The sequence below is a fragment of the Gigantopelta aegis genome, chromosome 9 (assembly GCF_016097555.1).
Source record: "Gigantopelta aegis isolate Gae_Host chromosome 9, Gae_host_genome, whole genome shotgun sequence".
Lineage (NCBI taxonomy): Eukaryota > Metazoa > Mollusca > Gastropoda > Neomphalida > Peltospiridae > Gigantopelta > Gigantopelta aegis.
In genome coordinates this window covers 51023773-51044165 of record NC_054707.1, presented here as the reverse complement: position 1 = coordinate 51044165, position 20393 = coordinate 51023773, and the positions used below count along the sequence as shown (strand labels likewise).

Genomic DNA, 20393 nt, shown 5'->3' with positions numbered 1-20393 from the left:
TGTACACTATTAGGAGAAAGTATATGCATAATTGCATTTAATCAATATATCCATTAGTTTGAGGACTGCATGCATGAAAGTACATGTGGATGAGATCATGGACATGTGTCTGCAATGAACGGTTAGCTTGAATATAGAGATCTAAAGATATGTAGTGAGGTCTTCACAAAGTGTGTACTTAGGTTAAATTACCTTACATTTTGCACACTGTACGCTAGAAATCATTACATACTGTAAATCATAAAATGTAACAAAATCCATACCAGTGAAATATTAATGACATAAAACTTTGCTAGGTCGGCATATCGAATATTAAAAAAACCCATGAAGCTAATTTTTTAAGATCATCTAATCGAAAGAACACTCAATATATTTTGATGTTATTCAAAGTGCACCATTTCCTGCTTTGAAAATACTCAATAATCTATGCGAAACTGCTAACTTCCAAATTAATTTTAGTAAAAATATGACGTAATTATGACTGGGACATCTTACACACTGACAATTACTGGTCGAATTCCACTTAAATGGTACAACACTGTATGATTGATCCTTACTTAACAAAAATAGGTGAATAACTGGGATAGCCAGTTGATTACCCTGCACTGTTGATTTTCGATGAGTTCAAAGTCCCTGACAAGAGAGTGTCATTGACATGGTGAAATAAATTAATATTTGTCCTGTTTTTATTCTTGCTGGCCATACAAGTGAATTAGATCCCTCTGATTTTTTTTTTTTTGGGGGGGGTTGGGGGGGGGGGGGGGGAATGGCGAGTTCAAAGAAAATCCAAGAAATCACTGGGATGTTGAATGTGCTGAGAGATCTAGTGAGCGTTATGGAAAAATGTTAGACAGGGCTTCTAGATTATGGTAACCCCACTCCCATGGCTAGTGATATTCAATGTTGGGCTAGTAAATAACTACTATTGCCATGTTAGACAGGGCTTCTAGATTATGGTAGCCTCACTCCCATGGCTAGTGATATTCAATGTTGGGCTAGTAAATAACTACTATTGCCATGCTAGACAGGGCTTCTAGATTATGGTAGCCCCAATCCCGTGGTTAGTGATATTCAATGTTGGGCTAGTAAATAACTAAAATTGCCATGCTAGACAGGGCTTCTAGATTATGGTAGCCCCAATCACATGGCTAGTGATATTCAATGTTGGGCTAGTAAATAACTACTAGTGCCATGCTAGACAGGGCTTCTAGATTATGGTAGCCCCACTCCCATGGCTAGTGATATTCAATGTTGGGCTAGTAAATAACTACTATAAGTATTGCCATGCCCAACGGCTACGGTAGTAAAAACAATTTGTCAAATGTTGAAGTTAAGTCTATTTTATAAATATCAGCGCTCAATTTTTACGGTCGTCCGGTCGTCTGTGACGACCTAATATTCAGTCGGGCAACTTAATTCTATGATACTAGTTGCCCGTCGGATGACTGACTTTTGTTTAAACACCAAAAGGAGTTGTGTCGCATAATAATGTGCAGTTTTCTTGCCCACAATCGTTTTTAAACTGTCGTTATCTAAAGTAGAGGGGATGATTTTCCGCGATCACGAAAAACACGGACGGAATCGCGGAATTTAGTAACTGAAACGGAATTTGCGATTTAAAAAAACAAAAAAACCTTCAAAAGTTGTATTTCTGGTTCAAGCACCATTATAAATCTTTTTGGTAGTTTTAAGATTCAATATTAATAATATACGCATATAGTGTTTTTGTATGCCAACTTTCGTATGCGTAAACACTACCAGAACCGTTCATTCTCGGAAGTTACACTGTAAGCTTGTAACAAAGCATGTTGACTGTTTACCCGTGTCACTTTACACAGTAAAATTTAATTTGAAATATAAAAATAAACATGAACTAATACAATTTTAGAATGTTGATTATATAACAAGATTTCTAGTATGTTTAATTTCAATATTTTTTAATAATACTTATTACGATTCGTAAGCATAACCGATTTACACAACGCTTTCGTTGGAAAACATAATTTCGTAAACCTTTGGGCATATTCGTTAATCTGATTGTTTTCTAAACTGCACACAAAAATAGCATTTTAACTTTTCTTCTTACTAGTTTATTCTAGTAGCACATGTAGCACGTGCTACGGCCCCGCGTTTCAGGGGGTCCCGCGTTTCAGGGGGTCCCGCAGTGAGTAATTGTGTACATTTATTTTCCCCAGGTAATTTTTCAACTCTCCCTGAAGGGGTTGAAAAATATATATCTTGGGAATTGGGCCCCGCTGTTATTTGTGCTATTGGCCCCGTGAATCCTTAAACTGGTTCTGAATACATAATTCTAAACAATTGTTGTTGTTGTTTTTTGTTTGTTTGTTGTTGTTTTGTTTTTTTTAAAGGCCTTCATTTAAAAGTTATAAAACAATGTCGAAACTGTAAACGATCGACAGAACAGTGCTTAGTATCGGTTCACTACCGCTGGCCTATATCCAGCTTGACCCGACCACGTTTGAATATGTAATTTGTGCACACGGCACGCTAGTTAAGTTACAGAGAAACATACATGTGTAATCGAGTGGGTACTAGTAATTCTTATTTGTGCACTTTTTTTTTTTTTTTCACGTTTTGTAATCATACTGGACCAAATAAAATGTTATCATGTATTTATTTATTTATATATTTTTGGCAACTAATGTAAGATTACAAACAATGCATTACCAAGTTCTTGTTAATATTTTCATGAAAATAGCGGGGTTTGTCAAATGTGTGTTTTGTTTATGAATCTTAACCATAATCCATAAAATGAAATGAAACTGAAAGCCATACAATCAACAATTATGTATTGTTTGAATTTAAGGGAGAATGGATCTCTTTATTATGATTAAATACAAACAATAATTAACAGTAATAAAGTTTGTAACTTTGTTTTAACTGCGGCTTATGTACAGACGAAGGTGGAAACTTTGTCTAAAACCAAGTGGTGTGGTTTATACACCAATGCGTGTAATAGGACAGAAAATATGGTACATCACTTTTTCAGTCTTTATTAGTGGCAAGTAAACATTACTTAACTTCTTTTTTTTTTAAGTTTGTGTCAACAAAAATGTTTACAGGTATTTAACAAATAGCAATAGCCAACAAGCTCAGAGCTGGAACAATAAAACACAAATGGATATAGTTTATAATAATAAAACATGACACTAATTAACACACAAAAAGGAAAAAACCCCACACGGAATTTGCAAAAATCTGAAACGGAATGTGGCAAAATCTGAAACAGAAAATCATCCCCTCTACTAAAGCATCAGTTGAAATCACGTGTTTGCCACTCGGAACTCCTCAGTCGATTCTGTAAGATTCTGATCGTAATCAGCTGAAGTATTCCGAATAGTAAACATTCCAGTGCATTCGATTGGAACATAGCTGATGTGTCACCAAATCACAACAATCTTAAGCAATTAGGCCCTAAATGTACATGTGTATAACTACAAACATTTAAAAACATTATTAAAAAGTAATGTATTTTATTGTCAGACAGTACATATTACATTTTACATTGACAACATATTAATTCCAAACCTGTTGGTTACTGTTTTATTGGAATATAAATATAACTTTAGTTTCAAAACACGGATGAAATCAGGGCAACCAAATTTTTGGAGGGGCAACCTCAATGTGAACCCATACTTGCCCTCTGGGCAAGCAACCAAATTCTTTAAAACTGAGCACTGAATATGAATATCCTGTCCACCCCCCCCCCCCCCCCCCCCACACACACACACACCCCAATGTTAGTGTTTTTAAGCTCTATCTTCCTATTTAGGTGACATCTGATTATTACTATTATTTAGTAAAACTGTATTAACTTAAAGTTAATTTTTAATTGTGGCTAGTAAATTTTAAAACCACTGATCCCATGGCTAGTGTATTTTATAAAAATTCTAGAAGTCCTGGATTGTAAGAATCCATCATATATGCTGCTATGTGGGATTTGAAAACCCCCACACCCAATGTGGTGAAATCTTCGACCTGGGATGAGGCATACTGAGTTCACATAATCATGACTATAATAGAGTTAGCTCTCCTTGTTGCCAAGCATAATCATGTGGAATACACATGTACATGTATGTACCACATGGCTTTTTCACACCAGATAGTTCTATTCTGTATATTTGCAGCTCTAGGTGAAAGAAACATTCATCATACTATATTTGTGCTATGCCATATATAGGACTTCGTTGTAGCTAATTTTAACCTAACATAAATCCTCTCTGTTTTCTTTTTAAATCAATTAAGGCAATCAATTACACCTATATAATAATAATAATAATAATAATTTCTGGATTCAATAAAAGGAAGAATGTTTCTGAATTTACCTGACATTATCATGCCTCTGAATATAGATTTTGTGGAACATGGTATCTTTTGGTTTTCCTGCTATATCAGCCTTCATTTCCATGGCAACATGCCTTGGAAACAATGATAAGAGAAGCCTCTCCTGTAAAACAAATATCTAGCGTAATTAGACAAAAACATGTAATGGTGAAAATGGAAATTTGCGCTGAGTGTTACAGGCATTTAACCAACACAGATTGATATGTATACAATGTACATAGGGAAACTTTATACATTTTTGTAAATGTAATACATTTTCACAATAATCAGGTTTATTCTCCCAATATTCTGTTGTTGTCAATTTAATGCATGAAACCCCTCTAAATTGGATACCCATGGGACCAAGAAAAAAGTAAGATTTTAGGGGTTTCCAGTTCTGTAGTGTTATTTAAAAACGGAAAGATGTCTGGTTTTGAGGGAATTTCCGTTCACAGATGTTACAGTTTTGAGGGGTTCCACTGTATTTATTTATCAGACAAATCTTTTTCTCCATTGAAATATTGTTGGGCAATTCCACGGTTAACTGATGCAACATTCAGACATTTTTTAATGTCTTTGATTATTTTATTTTTTAAAAAGTATTCAATAAAATTCTTAAGAGTGTTTTTGATTGCAATAAATATGTTGTGCTAAAGTCATGTCAAAAGATTATTTCATTGCATACAGTCTGAGCACAACTACAATCACAAATAAAGTGTGGGTAACTGACGCAACAAAAAAGTCACTTGTATTTGACATGTCTTTGAACTTGCCAAAATTCTCTGAATCTGAAGCATCAAGTTTTCAGGTACATATAGAAATGTGTAGTGCACAGGTAATCGCTATCTCAAGAACAAGAGAACTACGTTTTCTACAAGGAATTTTGTATTAACTTTTTTTAATGGGTAACTCACATAACACTAAAAGTAACTGACACAACATTTGCAAATCATAAAACCTAATAAGAACATATTTTAAAAATAAAACATTTGTCTTTGGCAACTGGTTCATCTAAATTGTAAGAAATACATAAATTTTAAAAGGGAATTTAAAAAACTAACAATAGGGACATATTTCCCAAACCTATCCCTGCTCAAAGCAAGTTATTATTATTATTTTAATATGTCGGGATGAATTTACTTGTAGAATGCAAGAAATTGCATTTTAGGACATCAGGTTCTCACAATTTTCAAAACACCCCCTCCAAACTCCAGTAACTTAAACAGTTGTATATAACCTCAATGCCAGCCAGTCTTAACCACCAACCCCTTCAAAATGTCCTGCACACATACCTCAACAATGAGACAACAGCTTAAGTTTACATGTGGAAGTGTAAGTGTAATGATTTTTTTTTCAATTTCCAAGTGTATACATATGTATACCGCATTCACTTTCTTATGACTTTACCAAATGACTGAACCAAATCAAATGTTTCGTAAGAAATCGATGGGAATAAGGCAGATATTGTAAATAACCCATATTCTTTCTTTAAAATCTGGGATTTTTATTCTAATTTTTTGTATTTGTTTTATTTCACTTTATGTTGCTCCATTTACGACTAATTCTCTGTTCTTTTCCTTCTCCTACCTCTTTCTGTCTTTGTTCAAATGTGCTTGATTCTCATTAATGTTCAAGGCGGCTGTCTTGGGAAGTATTCTACTAAAAACATTAGCAACTTGGGATATTTTCAGGAGTATAGTAAACAATTTATCAAATGAAAGGACATTTGCTATTTAGAACTATTAAAGGGGCAATCTCATAATTGCATAATACATTTCTAAAAATTATTATTATTAATTTATCTTCTTTTGAAATATAAAGATTATTCCTTGAATTAAATTATATGCCTATAAAATATTACAACTACATAACTTCATTTACAGGTAAAAAATAATTATATCATTATAAAATTAATTTCAGGTGACCAACAGTTAATTGTGTGAAATCATATTTTGAATTTGGGTTGCATTTCCACAATGACAAAGGATTGGCTGTTTTGTTGAATAACTGATGCAAACTGTTTATGTACTTTATAATTTTAGGCAAGAATTCATGGGAAACTACTGTGGCAGTAGGGTGTAATGTTGATTTTTCTGAGTTAATTATGAAAGATTATGTATGAGATCAACTAATGTGTAGTTATTTACCATAAATAAATGTAAAAATAACAAAATAAGTGACTTGCAACTACATGTTCTAAATTTGTGTTACCAGTAATTATTATTATTGAACATTATAAGTATGATTTACAATAAACGGTACTATACATATTATATTATTCCAAGATAATGAAATAATGATCCCATGGCAGTCTTGCAAAAATAATTGTAATGAAATTTGATGGTCCATAACCTTATAACTGCTGGTCTGATTGAGCTAATAATTATATATATGTATACATTAATGGAATAATGGACGTACCTGTTCTTCATTTTCCTTCTGTGTAGTTATACGAGCCTGAATACACCGCCTGGTTTCCAGAAAGGCCTGTCGCTGGGCACATTCACTTGGATAATGAGTGAAAATACCAGCAATGTTGACACAAACAAAGAGAAAAGTATTTGATAGTGCCTGTAAATTAAGAATAAAGTTAAACTACATTTTACTGAAATAACAATTTTGTTACACATCGTGTTTTTTCATTACATTTATATGCAGAACAAAGCTAATAACAATAAGGTATTTTGAAACCATAACTACAAAAGCTACATGTAATAACAATAATGTATTTTGAAACCATAAATTAAAGTTGGAAAACAAAAGATATTTCTGTATGTTCAAGTTACTGAAGCTTACTGACATTTTAGTTGACAAAGCAAATTCAGCTACATGTCTTTGAATTGAACAAGTTGTCTCAAAACAGTTTTAGAGATTGCTACACAATGTTATAACACTATTAAACAGTAATCATGATTTTGAAAACAAAATGTTCCCTGATATACAGTGTTGACATTATTGACAATCTCTAACTAGTGAACCAAAATCATCTTTTTTAACCTAATGAATTTAAAAAATAATAATTTAAAAAACCCAAAAAAGTTCATAAATACTCCATATCATAATAGGATTCTCAATAGGATTTCAGTGTCCTCTTGACATGAGGAATCAAGTTACCATAAGGTTTTTATCATTTCGAGATAAAAGACTCACCCCTCCCCCTTAATACATGGTAAACCAAACCATTCTTTAAAACAAAAACAAAAATTAAATTAAAATTTAGGAATCTGTCAGAATCATAAAACTGATGTACTTCTAAATGTAAAGGGGTGGGATGTAGCCCAGTGGTAAAGCGCTCACTCGATGCGCAGTCGGTCTGGGATCGATCGCTGTTGGTGGGCTCATTAGGCTATTTCTCGTTTCAGCCAGTGCACCACGACTGGTATATCAAAGGCTGTGGTATGTACTACCCTGTCTATGGGATGGTGCCTATAAAAGATCCCTTGCTGCTAATCGAAAAGAGTAGCCAATGAAGTGATGACAGCGGGTTTCCTCTCTCAATATCTGTGTGGTCCTTAACCAAATGTCTGACGCCAAATAATCATAAATAAAATGTGCTTAGTGCATTGTTAAATAAAACATTTCTTTCTTCTTTTTTTCTAAATGTAAATAAATATTTATGGACACCATCTCATAAATTTATGCTTCCAATCCAAAATCTGGAAATCGCCAATGCATGAAATCCTGGTACATGTACATTTGCAGCATATATTTTCTAAGAATTCATTGTCATGGGTCTATATAATATTAATGTCTATATATCACATCACAGCCACTTGCTAACAGTGCATACACAACAAATGAAAAAATCTATGGTAATTACTGCATGGCTTATTCGATTACCAATGGAGCCCAATTTCCAACTAACAACAATATTGAGCTTTACAAATGTATGCCTAGTATATAAGCATGCAGAAGATGGCTCAAAAGTGCTCTAAAAATAACAAAGTGGCAACTATCATACTACCAACTAATTTTGGATTTTTATGAATGTGGGTCCTGACTATCTCATTAGATACATTTTAAAACAAATCATGGTGAGATAAATGATATATAACGGCCACTCATGTATTACTCTCTATATCACCCGAGCCTTGGATACACAGATCCTAGAGTGTTTGTCGAGTAATCATTCCCCATGATAAGGAGTCAAAAACTCGGAAGCAATCCATAATCGCACCCGATGACAACCTTCTTGCAGTGGTAAAGGACACAAACATGTCAACTTTATTTCATATCTGTGAAATGGTCACAGTGGGATTTTGTCCATTAATTATTCTCATTTGTTAGTGGGGTTTTGAGGGTGGTGTTTTTTTTCAAGTGTTTTTTTTTTTTTTCCCAGTGGGATCATGTCCTGGATTCTTTCAAACACCTTCAGAGAATATGACAATGATTTGCGTTCTCAAAAACAAACTAAAAGGACAGTCTGGTGTGCATGGAACTGCATGCTACCCTGATGTGACCTGTGATTTTGACTGGAACGTTCACATGGTTTTAATACTAGGCTGCTTAAAAAATAAACTAAATATGGTCGCCATTTTGATGACGTCATTTGAGCATGTTCCCCCCACAGGAATTCTGGGTAATTTTCATCTGTAAGATAGTCAGGACATATATTACACCAAAATTAGTTGGTAGTACAGTAGTCGCCACTTGAACCCCAAAATGAGTCTTAATCTGCATGCCTATATAGTGGACACAATCACGTAATATGAACACCAATACTGACATTTACCTGTGTGTGTGTGTGTGTGTGTGTGTGTGTGTGTGTGTGTGTGTGTGTGTGTGTGTGTGTGTATATATATATATATATATATATAGACACACACACACATAATTTTACATTTTGTTCTTTAAATAAACATTCATGAATATATACATGTACATACACATATACACATATATATATAAGAAAATATTGCATAGTATTTGTGTGATAGTGTTGCATGTGGAAGGGGCGGGACATAGCCCTGGAATGGTAAAGTGCTCACCTAATGTGTGGTCAGTTTAGGATCAATCCCCGTTGGTGGGCCCATTATAGGCAATTTCTTGTTCCAGCCAGTGCACAATGACTGTGGTATGTACATGTATGTAAAGTCCAACTTGGATATTAGGGTATGGGTATAATAAAGTGAAAAAGTGTTCAATTCTCTATTTAAAAATGTCTTGTGTTTTAAAGCATTAATATATAATTTGAATTCTGAATAGATTAATCTGGTAACTTAAATCGTTGAACATTACGGTATGCTGTGTAATTATACCCAGTGTTAAAATCTAGTGTTTCCACCAGAGGGTGAACTGTTAAATGCCATCCCCAATATAAAAAATATATATAAATTTTGGGATGAATTTATCCTGCCGAGTAGGGTTACTGCTAGAGGTTTACAAAGGATAAAATCATGTATCCTAACATCTTGAAAATCAATAGATAGATTTTGATAATTTAAAGATTATAATAAGAGAACTGCTGTTTAATATTTGTCAAAAGTACATGAAATGCAATGTACAAATTCAAAAGATTTCAAACCCAGAACTTCTTAGAAAGGGCACTTATGATATGTTTTGTTTTTAAGAAAAAAAGAAATGTTTTATTTAACGACGCACTCAACACATTTTATTTACAGTTATATGGCGTCAGACATATGGTTATGGACCACACAGATTTTGAGAGGAAACCCGCTGTCGCCACTACATGGGCTATTCTTTCCGATTAGCAGCAAGGGATCTTTTATTTGCACTTCCCACAGGCAGGATAGCACAAACCATGGCTTTTGTTGAATCAGTTATGGAACACTGGTTGGTGCAAGTGGTTTACTCCTACTCATTGAGCCTTGTGGAGCACTCATTCAGGGTTTGGAGTCGGTATCTGGATTAAAAATCCCATGCCTCGACTGGGATCCAAAACCAGTACCTATCAGCCTGTAGACCGATGGCCTAACCATGATGCCACTGAGGCCGGTGTGTATTGTTTTTATTACGTACCCTTAAATAATTTTCCATATTGTCTGCTGAGTTTATTTTATGGAAATATGACCTTTTAAGAAAATTATGATTAGATACATTGTTAATATATTGATAAGCCTGTATTCCAAGCTATAACCCTAATTAAAATTAACTGCTAGTTATTAGTCTTTGTCTCAATTAATTAAAAAGTTTTACAAAACAAAAAAGAAGAAGAAAGACTTGGGGAAAACAGCTTTCTTCTGTGGATGTCCTCACCAGCCAAGCTGATAATGGTAATGAGTTCATTATTATTTGTTACTGAAAGGTTTGGTTTCCACTGCAGAATTTCTGCTAGAGTATGAAGAGTAAAATTATGTACTCTAAATTCTCTAAAACTAACGGATCGATACATGTTTATAATTTTTTAGAAAAAAATTATATAAGAGAACTGCTGTTTAAAATTGGTGAAAGTACACAAATATCTGAATCCCCATAATATGGGTACTTACTATCTGTTTAGTTATCCACACATCAATTAATTATGCAAAACATTGCCAGGTTTTATTTCTACAATATGACTTGACACCCATGGCTTTGACTGGGAATTTTAGCAATATTTTACAAAAAAATTGAGAATTTTCAGTTTCATTTCAAAAATATTTTATTAAGCTACATGTAAGTTAGAATTTAAAAGAATAATACTATACATATACTTATATTTATTCAAATTAATATATTTATCTTGCATTACAAACCATTATGAGGGAGAGAGAGTGTTAAAGGAATTCTTTTAGAAGGCTTTTGGACTGGTATGCATATTCAACGATATATAATGCACATTATCGCTTAATATCAACAAGTATATTATTATATTTAATTAATAAAATGGTTAAATGTGATGGCTATTATATATATAACGGGCACAGCCATTTTGTTCCATTCCAGTGATATAGCCTCTAGCGAGCTGGTGGTTAAGTATTTACTTAACGCGTAACGTCAGGAATGAGTCTTAGAACTAGAGAAACAAATCTACTGGGATGATAAACTAATCATGCATTGCAATGTTCTGTAATACTATACATCCCAGAAGGCCAGCAATAAGTATATGTTATTTTCCAATACAAAATAAACCACCATTGTCAAAGTGGTTACACAACAAGTCAAAATAATTATACCATGTTTTGTCCTTGCATTAACCTACAAACTGAAATGATACACATCTAGTGTTAACGTACTTAATTGGTCTATTCTGATAGTAGCCTCTACCCGTGATTCCTGATTGGCAGGTGTGTGTATTTGATTAGTAAACAGACGAGCCAATTAATTGATGCCCCTAAAATGGTAATGGACATGGTTTATTACTGTATATAGTTCTGTAAAACTATTGATTAAGTAGACTTTCCCATCTAAAACACAAAATTGACCAATTACGTAGTCCCAAAGAAAAGCAAATTTTATTATCACTTGGATATCGTGGGTTGTCGTTTTTGCTCCAATGTAGCATACCAATAGGCCTAATAGTGTACATTTTTCTTTTGGATTATTTAACAGAAAAATAATATAACCCCATTTTGTTCCATTTATGCAACTTGAAATATATTTAGTTAAATAGTTTATTATATTATCACATCATTTATGTTGTTTCACAAGTCAGGTTGATCAAAGAGAAGTGCCTAGTCGTAAATTACTGCTTTTGTTTATGCTGTGCATACAGTAATTGGTCAGGAGCTGACATCACTTCAACCCAAGCTAGAGTACCAGACGCTTTGAAAAGAAAATGGCTGCTCCCAGTTAGCAGGAATAATCAACCCGCTGTAATTCAAAATAATCAGTTAACTTAAAGATATAAATTAAAAGTTTGTTTAAGGGTAAATGAAATTGACACATATCATCCAAATGTGTTCCAATAAAGGTCACAAATCTCCTGTTTACGGACAACTTTATTTTTTTAATTTGACGAGTAAACACCACCTTGTACATCAATGAGAGCCAAAACAAGTAAATGCTAAATTAGGTAGAGTATCATTAAATAGGTATTTACAAAATATTTACTTACAAATATGAAAGAAATAATTGACGAAAATCATTTTTATTCTATTTCCGACACTACATTAGGGTCTGTCACTTTAAATGGTGAGATCTATCAGCTATTCCATTTTGCCGCCCTCCTTTCACATTCTCCGCCCTCCTTTATTTTGTGTGCCCCTCTTTATTTTCCAGCACCTATCTCTGCTACTTCCAAATGCACACTTTTTTCCACACAAAAAAATAACAATCAGTCTGCACACTGGACATCAAAGGAAACGACGCGTTGTGTACGAAAAAGCAATTGACGAAACATTTACGACAGTTACCATAACGTAATTTAACAGTATTTTTAACAGCCTCTATTTTGTCCCATATCTGTATCCATTTGTATGTTTAATAGACACAATAAAAGTTATATTTTATTTGAGCAATGAATTTTTTTTTACGGATTCGGCAATCTCCAAATGAAAAAAACCCTCACTTATTTGGAGCCAAATTTGTCACGTGATTAGAACGGTCATTCTGTCTTTTGTTTCCACTATCGTCTGATATTTTGTCCTCCGTTGCAGATATAAATTGGTTGTAACTAATGATTTTTACTTTCTGTCATTCTGTTTATTCAGCAGTTCTTTGTAAAATATTGTAAACTTTTCATTTTGGGGGATATGAACGCTTATCAAAACAACGGAAGTGGTAGTGTTTATCATTAAAATCATTTATCTTGAGTGCCAAATAATATATACACCGCCTTTACAAAAACGATAATATTTTATCACAGCGATCGATTCATTCGATGAAGATGGAAATAACAAAAAATGTATCCGATATTAGGGGATCACTTTACAAATATCTTTATGTTTTTCGTATATCTTGAAATCTTTATTAAAAATAATATTAAAACTCTTGATTGGTTCAGCAAAACCGGAACTGTCCGTGAATGTCAGACCGATATCATCTTCGGTTCAGTTAAAAGACGAGTGCTTGTATTTCGTATTTACTTTTTGCACTTTTTTGTAGCCAAAATAAGGAGTATATCTTTTCACAAGTCTACCAACACACAACAATATGGTAACCAAACTTGACCCCGCCCCCCTTTTTTTTTTGCTTTTCGTTTATTGGTGGTTGTTTTTTTTGTTTTTTTAAGGGTATGGTGCCGAGTGGCCGCCCTCCTTTATTTTTTACCCAGCGAGAACACTGTCTATAATCAATACAAATCAAGGAAGTGAAAAAGAATCACCACAGATTGATATTTTAGTCTCTCTAATCAAATTATCAACTTGTACTATGATACATACTATGATAATGCTCACTATCAAGAAAGCTTTAAAAACAGAAAATGCAATAGCCACCTATAAACAGGTATATGATGTGGTCACATGGAAATAAAAGATTAGCATAGATGCAATGAACACTGTCAAGACTATATGTATATATTTTGTCAAACATTTGTAATGGCATGCAAGATAAACAGAATACATTGTATGTCTTTCAGTCATTTTAAAATGAATGAATATCACAGCACAACAAAAAGAAACAAATAAAAATAGAAACAGTTACATATATACATTCGAGCACAGTTGTGTTGATATTGTGGGGACCACCGAAAAATATCGAGTTAACAAAATATCAACTGAAACATTAAGTGAAAAAAAAAAGTACTAACAAAAAGGTGAAATATAAAAAATAAATAAAAAAATAATTTTATTAAATCATACATTTTTTATTTAAGCCGATGAAAATTGTTATTCTATGAAAAATAAATTAATCAATCTACTGTACCGCTGTGCATGTTCTGAACAATGTTAATCATCTTTTAAAATTTCTATAAATTGTAAAATTAAAATCACTGTGGACGTTAGAACAATCTAAAAAAAAAATTAAATGACAAACATAAATTTATAATAAAGTTATAAAAACAAATAGTCACACCAAATGTTTTGTAGAAGAACAAATACAAAATTCCACACCTAGGAATCTAGTCTAGGAATAATGTTTGTCGCAAATTGGTTTGGAACATCAAAGCTGCAGAGGTAAAACATATACACACCGACATTTCGTCATTTTCCATGACAATCCTTGCATCAAGTTCAGATAAAACAGCAGTTAACAACCAGTTAACCTATCAAGACAAATTAATCCTACTTTTATCACACCACAATTTTTCAAAGCTACAAGTCACACGACTAGTTACATTCTTAAACAATCGTTGTCTGCTAGCATTTCCTTTTAAGCTCGATAAGACCATTTTAGTACCTTCTTCGATGGTTTAGATAATTTCATTTGTTTATCTTACATGTGAACTGTTACAGTAACTACAGACATGTACAAATCACGTTTACAGTCAAATGTTGGCAATTTAACTCTTTTGATTGTTGCTTGCATGCTCACACTACTTGTACGGCATTGATTTCTAGTGCTGCAACGATAAACCAGTATACCGGTATACCGCGATAATTGATCAGCTCGATACGAACCGCGGTACAGTTTTGTGTACCGCGATTTTTTTTCCTTGTAACTTATTTGATTTGAAATAGGCAAACAAACAAACAAAAACCACATCATTTTATTAATTGGTGATGACAGGAAATGTAACAATCACGTCAAGCGGAGTCGGCTTACTTGTTGGCATACGAAGTGATAGGTCGGTTATACTTGGTTCTAACTTCTAAACAAAACGTGTCAAAAGTCCAGTGAAAATAACCAGTTAACGATAATTACAAATAAATGTTTTGTTACTTACACATTATCATTTGTTGTTCATTTACGTTGGAATACGGCTTACGGCTACGGCTATCATCTTCAAAGAAATAAACCAACAAATGAGAATCACACTTCGTTGTTTTTCACTGAACTCGGAATACTTCGGCCGATCGTTCAAAATACCTCAGCTAATAACCTCGGCTCTGGTTCGGTCGATATGGCGAAACATTGTGACTCAATACGTACATTTCCGTGTTAAGCGAGCAGCAACGGAAAAGCCAGATAGTAAGGATTTCCGAATGTGACAATTTATGAATAGTTTGACCATTCACAGTCTGGAGCTCCACGCGGTAAGACGTGTTTGTTTCGCTTGTGCACACTGCACGTGCTTTCATGTGCTCGACTTGGGGGGTCCCTCATTTCGTTGTTTTTGTCAGCGAAATGAAGTTTTCTACTGGAATGTATGCGGCCATTGGAACTGATTGAACGCTGGAACGCTTCTCATTTCGACAGCCTGCACCACCAGGTTGGATTCTTTTTTAGCGAGATTCCTTGCTTCCACGTCATTTCTCCGTCTGACTGTCGACAGGTTTTTTTCGTGACTCGTATGACGGCCATTCTGCAGAACGCCACGGTTGTTCGTGTTTAGTCTCTACATGTCCGAGCCTGTCCTAGCAGTACTGGAAGATTGACCGCCCCACTCTAAGAAGAAATAGGAAGCGGGGTCGGCCCCTACTACTCTTTTTCTAGACTTTACCTTGCTTTATAGTGATACCATCCTGTATCCTCCGGAGTCGGGCCCGTCCGCACCACTATACCAACCCATGACGACTGGACTATACCCTAGTCTGATACTCTCTCTCGTTCAGACAGATCCGGCTTCTCAAGATCTGTATTTCAGCACAGCAGTACACCTTCAACGTCTATCGACTGTCAATCTAGGGGTTTTCTTGACGGGATGCAACCTATCTCGTCCCTTTAAGCTGTGCACCCAAACGGCCTTAACGAGGCCACTCGCGTGGACATATCGATCGGACTTTAAACTTTTAGATCTGCGTTCAAAATTTTATGTCGAAATTACTTTCTTTTTTTTTTTAAATATTATTAAATAGTCCAATCCTCTCTTCTTTCTCTTATTTAATTTTGGACTTTCCTTCTAAAATGCTCCAAATTATATAAATATTCGCCCCCCCCCCCCCCCCCCCCCCCCTCCATCCCGAGTCAGGCCACCGATCTTATCGGAGGTCGGACTCGGGATGGGCGTGTTCGAAACGCTAGTGCTATATGGACACGTTAAATTAGTTATCATCATCATCATCATCATCAATAGTTTGACACTGTCACGCCAGTGTTCTAGTAGACTAGTATTGTGTTAAAAAATAAAAATATGGCCTAAAACATTTAGCCTGACAGCTGAAACTAATAAAGATCATTAAAAAGTTATGCCTTCTATTTTCATTAAAAAAAACCCAACCCATAAATAATATCAATTATATTGCAATACATATTGCAATACAGTTTCTTATATCGCAATATATCGCAATATGGTTTTGACCGTATCGTTGCACCCCTATTGATTTCAGACTGCATAATTCATATCTACCTTTTTAAATATATTTATTCATTTTAACACATATTAATATTAATATCGAAATAGAGACAATTTTCCATATAAAAATCTCTGTTTGAACCCCAAAAATATATCGACACAAACGTAATATCGACTCAACTGAGATAAAAACATGATAGTTAATACACGTTTCGACCTGGACCAGTCAGTCATATCAACACACGAGACATATCGACTCAAGCAAGTTTGACACAATGGTACTCGACTGTATATACGTACATTAAAATTTCCGTAATCTTACCTGCTTCCAAAAGTAAGGTAGGTGCTTGTTCAGAACAGCAACACAAATAGTATGCACAACGCATAAACCTATGCCTGATGCTACGGCTACACGCATTCTGATCGGCATTAGCGCGTAAATCATGTACACAAAAAACATGACACACCAAACTCCATCGATAGCATCGTTCGGTTCATTGTCAATAGTGATAATTATCACGATTCCAAACTGAAGAAGTAGAACTATGTAACTAAAAACAAATAGTTGCTTCTCTTTGCTGGCACTTCTGTTGCTCATGATTTCTAAGATGATAAACACTGTTAAAATAATCCCAAGAGTTATTCCCCTCACTGGAAACGTTAGTCCTTTTAGATAGTAGAAAAGAACCATCACAAAGCAGATGACAGAATACACAGCCATCAATATTTTTAAGTTATTCTGACTTAAGTTGAAAAAGTACCGCTGATAGAGCTTTTCAAATTTGGGGTTCTTAAATTTTTTCGATTTAAAAAAGTTTGCTAATCCTGGACTGTTGTAATCACGTTCTGCATTTTCATCAACAATGAATGCTTTGACAGTGGAGCTCTTCTGTGTTTTATTCTGCTGCTCAAAGTTTTCTCGAGCTCGGTCCCAAGCTGACTTATGTGCAGGTTGTGGATGCTGTTTATCCTTTTGTTGAAGTTTCATTGGCAACACTTTGTTTGACTTATTGACACCACATATTCCACCCTGCTCGTTCTCATGTGTGCGACCATTGCATGCTTTATTGGGATTAATAAAACTCATCCTGAAGACTCAACTCACTTCAATGAAAGATACAAACAGAACTTCGAATACATAAATGTTGATGGTTGAACATCATAAGTGGAGGTTCATCCATGGTGAAATCTCCTGAACAGATATTTATTGAGCAATGGCAGCAGACCCCACTTGCAGATACAGTGAATGGACATCAATACCTACAAGCTGTGTGCTCAGATAGCATTATCTTGATCAGTTCCACAAATCAATTTTCCAACTCCTGAAATACACAATAGGATATCTGTTATAATGCTCAGCTTGTAATTATTAATAAATCAAATGTACATTTGAGAGGAAAAAAGCATTAGTCTGATATTTATCTGCTACACAGCTACACACTATAGGATTACTGGTATAAACGTACATGTACCAGTAAATAAAATTTGGCACGAACGATTTTGTTGTTTGTCTGTTGGTTATACGAAATCAACATCAACATAAATGATACATGTAGATCATTCATACAAAAGCTATAATCGTTCATCAGAAAATCTTTTTAAAAATTATCACTGTTTTTTGAAGACAATAAGCCTATATTGCCGACGTGAGAAAGATATAATGTATCCCTTTGAAATCAGCATTGCAGTCGATACAAAGTCAGTGCTGTCTTGATTTGGGTTAGGATAAACAACCTAATTTTTATTTTTGTCTGGTAGCTTTTAACTTAGTCCTAGCACAAAAAAAGTATATTTTTGTATTTATGATAGAAGAAAAGCTACGAAAATCGCTCATCTTAGATTTTCGTTTGAATATCGTTGCCCATTAACCTTTTCATCTGTTTAGCAACTCTACACCCAGGATCAATGAATGAATGAATGAATGAATGAATGTTTAATGATACCCCTAGCACAAAAAATATATTAAAATATATATAGGCTATTGGGTAAAACCATGGTAAAAATATGAATGTACTATTGATGATCAACATTGATCAATATAAAATTAAAAGTGTAAAAAGCTGTGCAAAGCATAAATATCACAAGCATATCAAAACTCTGAGTTCATTGTATATTAAAGTTTTGAACTAAAGTCAACATGTCGTAAAAGTTTCAAAATGTCTTTTAACCTCTCATCAGTTGAAAATGATTGCACTACACCAAAATGTGGTGAACCATCAGTGTACACTGACAGTGTTCACACTAAGGTGGAGGATCCTTCTTCATAATAAATGTTTGTGTGTTTGTAAACAAGTTACTTCTGGTTTCGCAAAATCCCATTCACTTTGCAAAATATTTTACAAAAACAAATGAACTTGAGAACAAATAAATGTAAAATAATGGAGATTTTAAAATTCAAATTATGGCCATGCCCCGGCAATTAAATTGTACATTGCTTAAAACTCAACTTTGTACTTACTAGTATAATGTAATTATTCCATTGAATTGATGTAAAGAGGTTTTCAAAATACTGTCAACCCCAAATACCGACCCCAACCCACCCCTTCAACTGTTTTCGATGGTACACGATTTGTATGATTTATTTTTATAAGTAGATCGAATATTTTCTATTGTTGCATATAAGCTTCTATACATATATATATATATATATCCAAAGGTACCATAAAGGTTACTCAAGCACCTTTTTCCCGTACGAATTGATAACACCGGCTATTTTCAAGTCTAAAGTTTGTCGAGTCACAATACTTACGAACACACTTAATCACATTATAATGTAATGGTGCGAGTTCGGTTCTAGCACTCTTAATGGGATTGTACATTCTCAGAATAGTGCTTTCTGAAATGTAATATAGTGGTAAATGTTTTTATTATCGACCCCTGATGAAGGCGTTTTCATAATGTCAATTAAATCAATGTTGGAAATGGATTAAAAACTGCTTACTATGAAGACCAAATGTGAAAATGGCATTTGGCTTCACATCAAACAACTTATATACTGTAAATTTATCAAACACAGCATTATGTGCTGGATGTTTTGTCATCGACTTAATCTTGGTGGCATACTACAGAGTAAGCTTTGCATGTCTAGCACCCAAACGAGGTTTGTGTGCATCAACATAAAAGCTCTCCACAGGTGGTGTTCTAAAAGCACAAAGCACAGAGACAAAGCCTATAAACCCCTGGTTCTGTATAGGTCTGGATCTAGCATCTGCGTGCTGACCCATACACAATGCACCCTGGTCCATAATAAAGTTTAGATCGAACTAAAGATCTATACAGATGGAGCTCCCTATTCTGTATTACCAATAACCTTTAAAATGTTATGGACCTTTAAACCTTACTTTTTAACACTTTAGATGGGGTACATCCTGTCAAATAAAACCCCCAAAAATGTAGTCTCCTCTACCACTGGAATAAAGAGTTTTGTCCAGAAACAGCTGTGGATCTAATAGAGATATTTTTTCTGGCAGATGTACAAACAAACATATTTTAACTTTAAAAATTTTAATCCATTGTCACAGAGCTCACACTGGAATTTGTGAAGTATTTCATTGAAAATTATTTTAAATTGCTAAATTAATTAATATTTTATTGCCAAAAACTAAATGTAGCCACTTTGTATAAAAATTATTGCTAATTTGGACAGGGTGGGCCCTATGTCAGTCACCTATTCTCGAAGATTATTCAAACAAAGCTGCAAATGAAGTTTGATCATACTAATTTTGGACACTGTAGCAAATCTGAAAATCATTGACATACAAACCAACACCAGGTTGTAAACACTGGGTGATGCTGCTTATTTTTACTGAAAATTGAGTAACTGACAGGATTC

The 20393-nt window shown here is 34.1% G+C and overlaps 1 protein-coding gene across 1 annotated transcript in view; it reads right to left on the bottom strand.

Moving 5' to 3' along the window:
* LOC121381879 (adenylate cyclase type 5-like) overlaps positions 1–20393 on the bottom strand; it is a 76111-nt gene that overhangs the window by 42796 nt on the left and 12922 nt on the right. Inside the window, exons 2-4 of the mRNA XM_041511269.1 lie at positions 16884–17883; positions 6766–6915; positions 4347–4468 (exon numbers count right to left, since the gene is read on the bottom strand). Coding sequence (XP_041367203.1) covers positions 4347–4468; positions 6766–6915; positions 16884–17648 — 1037 coding nt within the window. The 5' untranslated portion in view covers positions 17649–17883. The remainder of the gene's footprint in view (positions 1–4346; positions 4469–6765; positions 6916–16883; positions 17884–20393) is intronic.